The sequence below is a fragment of the Pinus tabuliformis genome, chromosome 6 (genome assembly GCF_031772625.1).
Source record: "Pinus tabuliformis cultivar Carrire ecotype Pingquan chromosome 6, CPIR1, whole genome shotgun sequence".
NCBI lineage: Eukaryota > Viridiplantae > Streptophyta > Pinopsida > Pinales > Pinaceae > Pinus > Pinus tabuliformis.
The window spans coordinates 1745138190-1745150966 of NC_142292.1; the positions used below are offsets into that span (position 1 = coordinate 1745138190).

General features: G+C 37.7%; 1 protein-coding gene across 1 annotated transcript; it reads left to right on the forward strand.

Moving 5' to 3' along the window:
- Positions 1-9375: 9375 nt before the first annotated feature.
- On the forward strand, positions 9376-12004 carry LOC149265885 (sugar transport protein MST3-like). Its single transcript, XM_089394117.1, has 4 exons — positions 9376-9710; positions 9871-10190; positions 10575-11201; positions 11375-12004. Exons 1-4 carry the CDS (start codon positions 9578-9580, stop codon positions 11813-11815), a joined length of 1521 nt encoding a protein of 506 aa, XP_089250243.1. The 5' UTR covers positions 9376-9577; the 3' UTR covers positions 11816-12004.
- Positions 12005-12777: the final 773 nt, after the last annotated feature.

Below are 12777 nucleotides of genomic sequence, written 5' to 3' on the forward strand. Positions count from 1 at the left end.
ATCCGATTCTGAAACTTGTTCATGGCTAGTATCTGAGCTATGGTCATCATGACTATCATTAGAAATGCTATCAAACTGAATGTGCTGAAAGTCAAATACATCATCCTATTTCAATCTACTATCTACATCTAACTGTACAAGAGAGGATTCATTAAACTTTACATCTCTGTTGATGATGATTTTGCGGGTAGGAGGATCCCACAATCTATATCCCTTTGTTCCAACACCATACCCAACAAAGATATACCTTTTCGACTTTGGATCTAATTTAGTTCGCTGATGTTTAGGCACTAGAGCATATGCATCACAACCAAACGCTCTGAGTTTAGAATAGTCACAAGGGTGTGCTTTCCATACCTCTTGCGGAATCTTGCAGCCTATCGTCGTTGATGGAGATCGGTTTATCACATAACAAGCTGTTGCCACCGCTTCCGTCCACAACTCCTTTTGCAACCCGGCGTTACTCAGCATACTCCTTGCTCTCTCTAGAAGAGTCCTGTTCATGCGTTCAGCAACTCCATTCTGCTGAGGAGTATAAACCATGGTCTTATGTCTCTCGATCCCTGCATCCTTGCAATAGTTGTCAAACTCCTTGGAAGTAAACTCACCACCATTGTCAGTTCTTAAACATTTTATTGTTCTACTAGTGTTGTTTTCTACCAATGCTCTAAACTGCTTGAAAACTGAAAAAACATCAGACTTCCTTTTCAACATGTAGACCCACACTTTCTTAGAAAAGTCATCAATGAATGATACAAAATAAGACGAACCACCATATGAAGTTGTAGGGGCTGGTCCCCAAACATCGGAATGCATATAATCAAGTATGCCTTTACTAGTATGTTTGCCTGTCTTAAACTTTTGTTTACTTTGTTTTCCAAACAGACAATGCTTACAGAAATCTAACTTTCCAGATTTTAGATTTGGAAGTAACTTGCGATCAGCCAAAATTTTTAACCCTCTTTCACTCATATGCCCCAATCTTTGATGCCATAAGTGAATGGAACTACTGTCATGTTCAGACATCGTAGATACATAATCTGACCCTGTACTTCCTTCTAACTGAAATAGATTTCCTACCTTCTTAGCTTTCATAACTAGTAAAATACCTTTGTAAATTTTCATTACTCCACCTTGAATTACAGTTTTATATCCATTTGAATCAAGTGCTCCTAATGAAATCAAATTTTTTCTTAAATCTGGTACATGCCTCACATCAGTTAATATTTTTGTTGTCCCATCAAACATTTGCAGTTGTATACTCCCAATTCCCACAATATTACATGTTACATCATTACCCATGTACACAACACCATCATCAATTGATTTATATGTCGTAAACCAGTCTTTGTGAATACACATGTGGTTCGATGCACTAGAATCTAACAACCAATGTTTACCATGATTTGACACATTAACTGATAATACTTCATCACTCATACCTGAACCAGACGTCGCACCTGTATCTGTCGTATTTGCCTCCTTCTTCTCTGTCAAAGAATCTGCTTTTGAAGTTTGCTGCTGTCGCTTCCAACAGTCCTTCTTTAAATGCCCTGATTTGCCACAAAACCAACACTTTAGCTTACTCTTCTTCCCTTTCGACTTTGAACGTGAGTCGCTCGGCCTCCTGGAGTGTCTTTCTTTCAAACGACCTCTAACCATCATAGCTTCTGATGTAGAGGTTTCAGAATGCGACCTTCTCCTTGTTTCTTCCGATAATAAGGATGCAACTACATCATCAAACTCAATAGTTTCTGATGAACTAAGACTTATAGAAGTAACAAAATGATCCCATGATTCGGGCAACGAGCACAATAAAGTAATAGTTTTATCCTCGGATTGAATATTTACTTCTATACTTTGTAATTGCACAAGAAGAGTATTAAAAGCATTTAAATGATCAACAATCGATGTACCTTCTTTCATTCGCAAACTATACAACTGTTGCTTCAGGAGAATCCTATTGGTTAAGGATTTGGTCATGTACAGTTTCTCCAGTTTCGTCCACAAACCAGCAGCTGTTGTTTCTGACACGATATTAAACAGGACATCATCAGCCAGACACAGTCGAATAGCACTAATTTCTCTTTCATCCATCTCGGCCCACTCATTATCTGTGATGTTGTAAGGCTGTTTGGATTTGCCCAACAACGCCGTTGCCACACCATGTTGGACAAGCAAATCATACATCTTCACCTTCCAGATCTCAAAATTATTTTTGCCATTAAACTTCTCAATTTCAAACTGGGCACTCTGAGTTTTTGCCATTTTGTATAAACCAAAAAACACAATAATCTCCAATATCCAACTTTTAAATACCAGCAATTAATATACAAAAACTGCCTATGCCTTATATGACACTGCCTTGTTTAAAAAAAAAAAAAAATGAATTACAATACACAAAATTGAGTATCAAATTCTACCAATTCGGTAATTTGTGGCCGTCGAAATACCCTTTCGGTTTTCAACGCACAGTGTTCAACACCGCACCACACATACACTTTAAAAAAACATACACTTTAAAAAAATTATCGTCTCTCAACGAGCCATTCTTTAAAGTTATCACATGATAGAATTTTCCTTATTATAAGATTCTTTAAAGGAAGATTACGATATATCTGAAATCCAGAAAGAACTCCGTTTTCATCTTTTCAAAAAATGAAAATAACTAGAGACGCCAACATGCTATTCGTTGAGTCTCTTGCGGGCGTTGGATATTCCTACTCAAACACATCATCTTGAAATTCATGTGGAGAAATTCAAAAAACTGCGCTGGCAATAAAACAAAAAACGCTGTAAGTATAAACAGAAGGTTTCAAACCTTACCGCGCCTTTCTGTTGTTGGTGCTACTGACTTCCAAAATCCCGCGCTAATCCCAAAACAAAACCATACTCACCAGCACCATGCATTAACCAGCGTTCAGGCTTTTCAACGCAGCACCAGGCAATTTATTATTGGGACTCCATGCATAGCAATATGAGTTTTGTGTAGCAGACAAGGAACCAGCATGCAATACCTCCCGGAACTCCACGTAGCACCAGGCAGCACCAATCAGCAATACACTTCACCTCCAGCACACACCGGTTTCCGGAAAAACGCTTCTGAACTCCACGCAACCTAGCAACCTATACGCAGGTCTGAAACAATCCGTGGTTTTTAACACCTCCACACAACAATCTGATCCACCATCCACCAGCGCTCCACCTCCAGCACGCAAACAGTCATACACCAGCCAACAATCAGTACCAGGCACCAGCGCTCCAACATCGCTCTGATACCACTTGTTGGAGATCAGATGCACAGCAGATTTAAACAAATACTCAGCAAATAAATCATGCACAGGAAACACAGAAGTTTAACGTGGTTCACCCAACCAATCTGGGCTACGTCCACCAAACATAGGCATCGGCAATCTTATTAATCAAATAGGAGATTAAAAAATTAATCAAATCCTCACAAACTCTCACACACACAAAAAACCATCGGTATGGATACCTGTTTTATAGCAAGGAGAATCTAACTGCCTCATAAATCCTCTCACATCAAATTTAGGATGCATTAACTCCCTCCCAACAACCTGGAGCTAATCTAGCAACAAATTCCTATTGTTGTCATCTACTGAGATTTTTGCCTATTTTACATAAAACAGAAAATCTCAACAACAAATTCTTTAAAAATTGAAATTTAGAGGGATTGCCATAATTGAAAGTACAAAAACATGTTTTTTAATGGATTTTGACAGTTTTCTGGTCGTCAAGACTAGGGAAGATAACCGGACTCCACAAAACATTGAACTTTTAATGCATGCTTTGCCTTGGAATCCAACTATGTCTGGAATATTTCAAAAATTCCAATTATAATCTAGTTTTTTTTTTTTTGCTAATGATTGACCTTTGAATGAATGGGAAATTTTAAGTGTATGATTGTAAAATACATAAATTATGTGCGTTGAGAGTTGTCAACCCAGGCTGGAACTATTCTTGGGCCTTCACTTCTTGGGCGTATTGAGACTTACATGCACACAATTTTCTCAAAGGGTAGTACACCTGTACTCAAAACGGTTGCAGATATTAGTATCATATTCTTTCTTTTGTAGTTGGGTTGGAACTAGATTTCCATGCCATTAACCGAACGGGAAGGAAGGCTTTAGCAGTTGTAGCAACCGGAATTAGCCTACCCTTTGTAAGCTGGGATCGGGGTTGCTTATGTTCTCAAAGCAATGGCTTCTACGGGTGTGATCTATGGACAATTCCTCGTCTTCATGGGTGTATCGTTGTCTATTACTGCATTACCAGTGCTTGCTAGGATACTTGTTGAGCTCGAGCTTCTCCCCACGGATGTAGGACAGTTGGCCATGCCTGCAGCTACAGTCAATGACATGATTTCTTTGGTTTTTCTGGCCTTGGTAGTAGCTCTTTTAGGTACAAACAAGGGCCCATTGATATCAATCTATGTTCTTCTATATGGCATATGATTTGTGGTTTTCATGATGATTGTGGTCAAGCCTCCTGCGGCCATGACAAGTTTTACTTTTAATCATTATTATTAATTCTCTCCATAAAAAAACAAAGAGATTCCACTGGAATGACAGATGCTTTCATGACCCTTGTGTTCATGAGGAAGACTGGTTAATGTTGGAAATACTGAGAGTGGGTGAATCAATATTTTCTTTCAATTGTGATTATTACTAGTTTAATTCTTCACGATTTAAATAGAGAAAAGAATACAATATAAATGTGTTCCAAGCTCCAATTTGGGTTTGATGAGGCTCCGACTTCTAGGGCTTCGAACCAATCTTATCAAGGCATCAACCTTGGATTTAGAAGCACCAACTCCAAGGACACTATTCCTTCCAATTCTGAGGCATCAACCCCAAGGACTCTGACCCTATCTTTCAAGATCAATCAGGTGAAAATATTGTCTTCCCACTTTGTCTTCAACGTCCTTCTTAGCTCGGCCTTTGTCTTCTACATCACTCTTCTACGTCAGCCATACCTTTGGCTTTATCTTCTTCCACTGGACCTTTCGGCTTCCTTTTTCTTCGGCTTCCTTGGACTTACTCAGAACTTAATCGTTTTAACTCATTTTTATACGAGTTTCACCAATGACCAAAGGACATCATACATGTCTATTGGAGGGAGGACGACTTGTATATTAAAATTATACATCGAAGAGTCTTTTATCCATAGACTTGATTATTCATGGAAAACCATATAAGCGCTGCTATACCCACATGAAGGTCCAACATGCCACGTCATCACCTTTAATCCAATCGCAACTTCACGAAGAACCAGAGTTATTCCTAAGACTTCTCGATATGCAATAAATACAAATCGGAAGTGTTTACATTGGTGGGTTTTAAACAAAGACCCAACCAATCACCAAGCAATTCTTTAACACAGAACCCGCCAGTAAACGTCGGTCCCACCTGAATGCACAAGACCGGACCCCAAATAAAATAAACCCATGTCCATAAACTTCTCAGGTCCACTCTGTCCCAAGTCTTATCAGATTAATTCTCCACCGTTGATCTCATCTTTAGTTCGACAGTTGTTGATCCACTCGATCAACAAACCCAACCGATTCTCTACCATTTGATCAAGGCGCATTAGATCCAATGGTTCAAAACAATATCGGCTCGGGAACTTGCGTGACGATTAACCGCCCTTACGGAGCTGATAAGGATTTAAATCCTTGATCTATAAAAGTTTGGGTCGCTTTTTAAGATTAACATCCGATCATTTTGTGACCCGATATCCATTGGATATACGAGGTCATCAAATCTACGGCCTACGGGTTTTCAACTAGCACATGGGTTAAAAATAGGCTTAATTCCCGTTGTTGACTGTGACGTAAGCGCTGAAAATGAGATCAATGGCTAGGATTTAGTGCCGGCATTCAGCCACAATCAAAACAGACATACACTCCTACCCCCACTCTTTCGATAGCTTTTGCTCCTGTGGCTTATCTTCCTGTGACCTCCTATAACTCTGTTTATCCTCCACCACTATTTTCTTCCTATCGGTTCTTCTTGGGCATATCTTATATGCGATACTTCTGATATGGCTCCTCCGATGTTTTCTTCTTTCCTCTGTTATCGTTGTTGCTCTTTGTTTTCTTCTTTACTCCTCTATTATCGATGTTGCTCTATTTTCTGCTTCTCTTGCTCCGATGACTTGCTTATTTGATGGCTTTCAATAAACTCTTCATCTTACTCTTTGGCTTCACGATGGCTTCTCCCCTTTGGCTTCTTGCTCCTGTTTCTTGCTTCTATTCTGTCTGTATATATATCAAACTTTCATCACTATGGTGAAACGTTGGGCAATCATGTATCAAAGAATTTTCCATCACAAACACTGCTATATTGACATCAATGACAACCTAGATTAATAGTTAACCTCTTGATCGTCAAGATTCGCAAATCATCTCTTTCTGTGCACTGAAGAACGTTTATGAGATTGCTTATAGCAAAGACTATCCTCAAGACTTTTTCCTCAGGTCCTTACTCGTTGAGCCTATAGTGCTTGTTGGATTTTTCATGATCTATGGAGCGAGCTCCGCCACCTCAGTTTCGAAGGGGATCTTCCCTCTCGATTTCGAGTTGAATGCGTTGATTGGAATTGGAGCTCGTTGGGTTTTAACTCTTTGAGTGAGATAATTTTAGGAAGTATCCCTCTGTTTCAATTGATTTTATGGCAGTTGAAGTGCCCTTCTGCCAGCTTTTTCACTATGGTCAGCCCTAGCGAAACAAAGCCTCTCCTATTTAAGTCTTTTGACTACAATAGAGTGGCTGCGAATTCCAACAACCCAGTGATGGTCGTCACCAGAATCCAATTACGCTTGTTCCGATTGACCTCAAAGTTCTTTCCGCAAACTGCTCATTTCTCGCAAGCACGGATAGTGCTCGAGCACCCGTGAACTGTCCGTTGCCACGTCTGGATTGAAGCAACTATACGTTGTATGACACAAATTTGATCTTTGAAGCGTTGAAAATGTTACCGTTGACGGGCCAGTAAGCATGCTCCCTGCTCAATGGGCATCTCAGTTGATATGAGCGAACTGGGGGTTTCCAAAGTAGACCATCACATCGTTGTGCTTTTATTTGGAGGCCTGAATTTGGTCCCACCTGTGAATTTTGTATTCGACAAAAGATCAGTTGATGTGAGCGGACTGGGGTTTCCAAAGTAGACCATCACATCGTTGTGCTTTTATTTGGAGGCCTGAATTTGGTTCCACCTGTGAATTTTGTATTCGACAAAAGAGGACAAAAATAATCCCCTGCCATTTGTTGGGGTGATCAGTGCCAACACACCCTAACCTCTCACAGAAATTCCTATCGCATTATTATTATGCGTAATTATTAAATAAAATTAAGGTTTGAGATAACCCCACATAGAAATGCCTATTTGTATAATTATTATATAAAATTAGGGTTTGAGATAAATTTCAATTTTTATATCGGAATAGGTATAAAATTAGGGTTTGAGATAAATTTCAATTTTTATATTGGAATAGGTGAAAAATATAGGTGGAAATGAAATTTTGATGAATTATTTAATTTGTTTTTAAAGAAATTAACATTGTATATTTGAGTAGTTAACTTAAAATTTTATTATAAATTTGAAATTTTTTATATAAAATATGTCTGAAATATATATGAAAAATTTATTATAATTTAATTGTCAAATTTGTAGTGGGGTCGATCATTATTGGCTTTTATTCACAAATGTAGGCCGACTTATTAATGTTATTCAAGGAAAATTAAGCCACATGTAATTACTTGTTTTGATCTTTAATGAAGTACACTTTCATTCTGTTTGGCTTCTATCCACACATAAAGGTTGACTCATCAATGTTATTCAAGGAAAACTACACCACATGGAATTACATGTTTTGATCCTTAATGAGATAGACATTCATTTTGTTAGATGTCTAGACAATAAAAAATGTAATAATTTTTTAATTGTTATATTTCATTATTTAAAATTAAAGTTTTTTTTTAACAAGTGGGAAAACATATCATTTTTTTGTGAAACCAACAATAAGGACAATCATTATTGGATGCTATCCATGAATGTTGGTTGCTGTCCACCAATGTATGCTCTTATTCGAGGAAAACCATGTCACCTAGAATAACTTTAATTGTGGTCCATAAAAAAGCAGATAATTTTTTAATTGTTATATTTCATTATTTAAAATTAAAGTTTTTTTTAACAAGTGGGAAAACATATTATCACTTTTTTTGAAACCAACAATTAAAACAATTATCATTAGATACTATTCATAAATATTGATTGCTTTCCACCAATGTATGCTCTTATTCAAGGAAAACCATGTCACATGGAACGACTTTAATGGTGGTCCATAAAAAACAAATAAAAATTAAAAATTAATATTTGAAAAGCCTGCTCTTAACAAAAATAAATCAATTGTAAAAGATACTCCAGACCTAATTTTTTATAATATTAAAACTTTAACCTATCTTAAATTTTGATAATATTCGATTGTACTTATATAAAATGGCTATAATATAAAATGCAATAAGCTCCGTCATCAAACTTTTGACAAATTAGAAATTTAAATCGTATAAAACTCAAACCACCTCACATTTAACCAATCTCATTAATTTGTACTGAAATTGCGAATCAGAAATTTGATACTGCCAGAAACAAGATTCGTCAGTTTGACCTACTCTTTTGGAAGTATCAACTGCGACGATTTTGTTTTCAACTCAGACAAAGGCACGGCGATAACAGCGTCCGCACACGCTCCTTTCGATGTTTGGTTTTGACTGTATGTAGGAATTTATATTTTCTTGTCTTTCTAGGTGTACATGGCCATTGTTGTCAATCATGCTCACCCATTACGGGGTTTAAAATTTATGAGTTTATTTATATGGAATTTAGTTTTCATTAGGTTTTTGAGGATGGAATAATAAGAGCAGTTGTTTATAATGCGATTTTTTGAAAGTTTTTCTGGCGGGTTTTTCCGGTCGAAATCGCGCAGTAATTTATTGGAATGGCAATTTTGATAGCTAGTTTCTGCACAATGAAAGCGTCCCAGGGGTTTTCAAGTGTGCTGAATCCAAATATGCAGTTAAAAAACCATTTTAACTGTAACAAATCAAGATTTAATCTCAATTTCTTCCGCCAAATTCCGTCACCAAAATCTCCAAAAAATCGCATTATAGACAACTCCATAATAAGAAAGCTAATTACAGGGTACAATCTTAATCTTGATTATAGAATTTTATTAATGAACAGACCTTCTCCCATACACCGCAAAAACAAAAACAAAAATCGTGCATGCTCATCCTTTCCCTTAATAAAACGTGGATATATAAGTCAAACATTATGTAGCCGTGTCAAGATTTTGCACGTAAGAAAGAGCAAAAACGTAGTTTCAGTTACCTACATAAGTTGGACAATATCCAGTGTTTCTTCCACTCCGTATCGACCCAATCTTGGCCTCCTCGCAGAGCAGTGAAGAGCGGCTGTCTTGAAGTAAACAGATTCTGCTCTTTTTTACATGCATTAGGGTTTCTAGCCTAGAGGAGAAGAGGCAGAAACAGTAGCAATGGCTGGGGGATTCGTGGCCGCCACTGGTACGAGAAAGGAATATAAGGGAAGAGTTACAGCGTTCGTGGTCGTGGCCTGCTTGGTGTCGGCCACCGGAGGCCTCATTTTCGGTTACGACCTCGGGATTTCAGGTGCGTTTGTGGCTGCAATGACTGTCCTCTCAAACCCCGCTGCCAAATCTCAATTCCAGATTAATATAATTTTTGATTGGCACAAATCTCACATAGTCAGCTTTAGTATGAAGCTGTGCAACAAGTTTATTAAACTATGTGTTTGTTGTATGTATTACAGGAGGAGTGACGTCCATGGATCCTTTTCTGAAGAAATTCTTCCCAAATGTTTTTCGAAAGCTGAAGCTGGCGCACACCAACGCTTACTGTAAATTCGACGACCAGCTTCTCACGACGTTCACGTCGTCTCTGTACATAGCCGGCCTCATCGCCTCCTTTTTTGCATCGGCCACCACCAGACTTCTGGGCCGGAAGAAGTCGATCCTGTTCGGTGGCTTGGTTTTCCTTACCGGGGCGGCCCTCAATGGTGCCGCCGCTAATGTGGCGATGCTCATCGTCGGCCGTATATGTCTGGGTATAGGAGTCGGTTTCGGCAATCAGGTCAGTGCATCATACAATCCAGGATAAATATAGGCCAAATTCTTGTGTGATGAATAAGATCTCCACTAAGGAAAAATAATTGCGTAGATTTTAAAATTATGTGGGGTTGTGATTGATTAATGATAATTCTCGAAGTTTTATCCATATTACCTGCGTATTAACAAAAATTTCCAAAGTTTTATCACACCGTAAATATATTGTTAACGGAAATTATCTACTGATTTGATGATGTCTACGGCAAAGAGAACTTCAGAAATTCTCATTAATCAACGGAATTATTCTTGCCAAATTCTTGATTCATAACATCCCCACTCCCAAAACAAATCTCCAAATAAAAAATTAATTTATTGATCATCTGACCGAAACAAGGATTTGACATTGCAGGCTATTCCTGTCTACCTATCGGAAATGGCTCCTCCCAGATTCCGGGGGGCTCTAAACATATGTTACCAGATGTTCGTCCTTGCGGGGTACATAGTGGCTAGCTTGATAAATTTCTGCACCCAGAGACTCGATGGCTGGGGATGGCGCCTCTCTCTGGGTTTGGCAGCAGTCCCGGCGGGAATAATGACGCTAGGATCGTTGGGGCTTCCCGAAACGCCCAACAGCTTGGTAGAAAGAGGGCACCACGAGAAGGCGAGGGCCATGCTAGAGAAGATCCGGGGGACTCCCGACGTTCAGGAGGAATTCCAGGACCTTGTAGAGGCGAGCGAGGTATCGAGGAGGGTGAAGCATCCCTTCCACACTATTTTGGAGAGGAAATACAGACCTCATCTGGTTATGGCCATCGCCATTAACTTCTTCCAGCAACTCTCCGGGATCAATGTCATCACGTTCTATGCGCCGGTTCTGTTCAAGACGCTCGGCTTAGGCAACAATGCTTCGCTGTTTTCTACCTTCTTGCTAGGACTCGTGGGTGCGGTAGGAACTTTCGTTGCCCTTCTCACGGTCGATAAGTTTGGCCGAAGGTTTCTATTCATCAGTGGAGGAATTGTGATGTTCGTCTCTCAGGCAAGTCTTTACTTTTTGACAAACCTTGAGTCACTGCTTCCTGTTCCATCCGCTAATTGAATTCTGATACACTAGTTTCACTACACAGAGCATAAATTGTTTCCATGTTTCCATGCCACATATTTATAATAGGCAGATTGTTATTTGGGTTCACTGAATTTTGCTCTATACAGGTGGCTGTTGCGGTACTTTTAGGCGTTAACTTTGGAGGCTCTGGGGAAGGCAGTCTTTCCAAGGGATTCTCCATACTAATGGTGCTTTTCATTTGCATCTACGTCGTCTCCTTCAGCTGGTCATGGGGTCCTCTCGGATGGCTGGTTCCCAGTGAGATCTTCCCTCTGGAAATCCGTTCGGCCGGGCAGAGCATCACCGTGACTGTAAACCTTCTCTTTACTTTCGTCATTGCCCAGGCATTCCTCGCAATGCTCTGCCACATGAAGTACGGGCTGTTTCTCTTCTTTGCAGGCTGGCTAGTGGTGATGACCGCTTTCGTTTATTGGTTTCTCCCTGAGACGAAAAATGTGCCCATTGAGGAGATGGGAATCGTGTGGAAGGAACACTGGTATTGGAAAAGATTCCAAGAAGACAATGGAGCTACAAAAATCAGCGGCTGACAAGATGCCATAGATACAGTTTGAGTTTGGCACAAATCTACAAACACATGATAATATTTGGAATAATTTAATCTACAAACACATGATAATATTTGGAATAATTTATTCCCATTTTAGAAAAAAATATGTATAGAGAGCATAGGTTTTCGAGTTTTTATTTATTTGATTGGGCTTTTTGTCAATCCCTTTCCTGATTCCTGAGATTTGAATATGCCATATTAGTAGAGTTTATAGTTTTTTTTTCAATTGATGAAAATTAAATTTTATATAAAAAATTAATTTACATTTTATTAATAATTAAACTTATAATAATATTTTAATTATGAATTAATATATATTTTTATTTTGTTTATATAAAAAATACTAAATATATATTATATATATATATATATATATATATATATATATATATATATATATTCATTTAATTATTCGAATTATATATATAAATATAATTTAAAAAATATATATTTCTAATTTAGAATAATTTCATAAAGTAAAATAAATAATATAATATATTAACCTGAAGATATAAAATTGAACCTATGTCTCTTACAGGTCAATGAGTGATTCTTTGGGATCAATGCCTTGATCCTTTGTCCTATACACATAAGTGATGAGGGGTAAATTTCTAGGTTTAGACTCCATAAGACGAATGAGTAGTGATTTAAATATTTAATTCTTAAAACTAAAATTTTATTTTTTATATAAGGAAATATTTTGTTGGTGAAAATATTATGGTTGAGGAAATTTTTTTTTTAGGATGTAAATTTTGGCCTTTTTACAAAAGAAAATTTTCTTTTATCTTTATTTTCAATATTATAGTTTACCATTTTTCATATAAATTTTAAATAAAAGATAATCCATAATTGAGGTTTTAAAATTATAGATTGATTTATAGGATTGTGTTATTTCAATTTAATTTGAGAAATTATGCTTTTTAATGTTTATTTAATATAAAA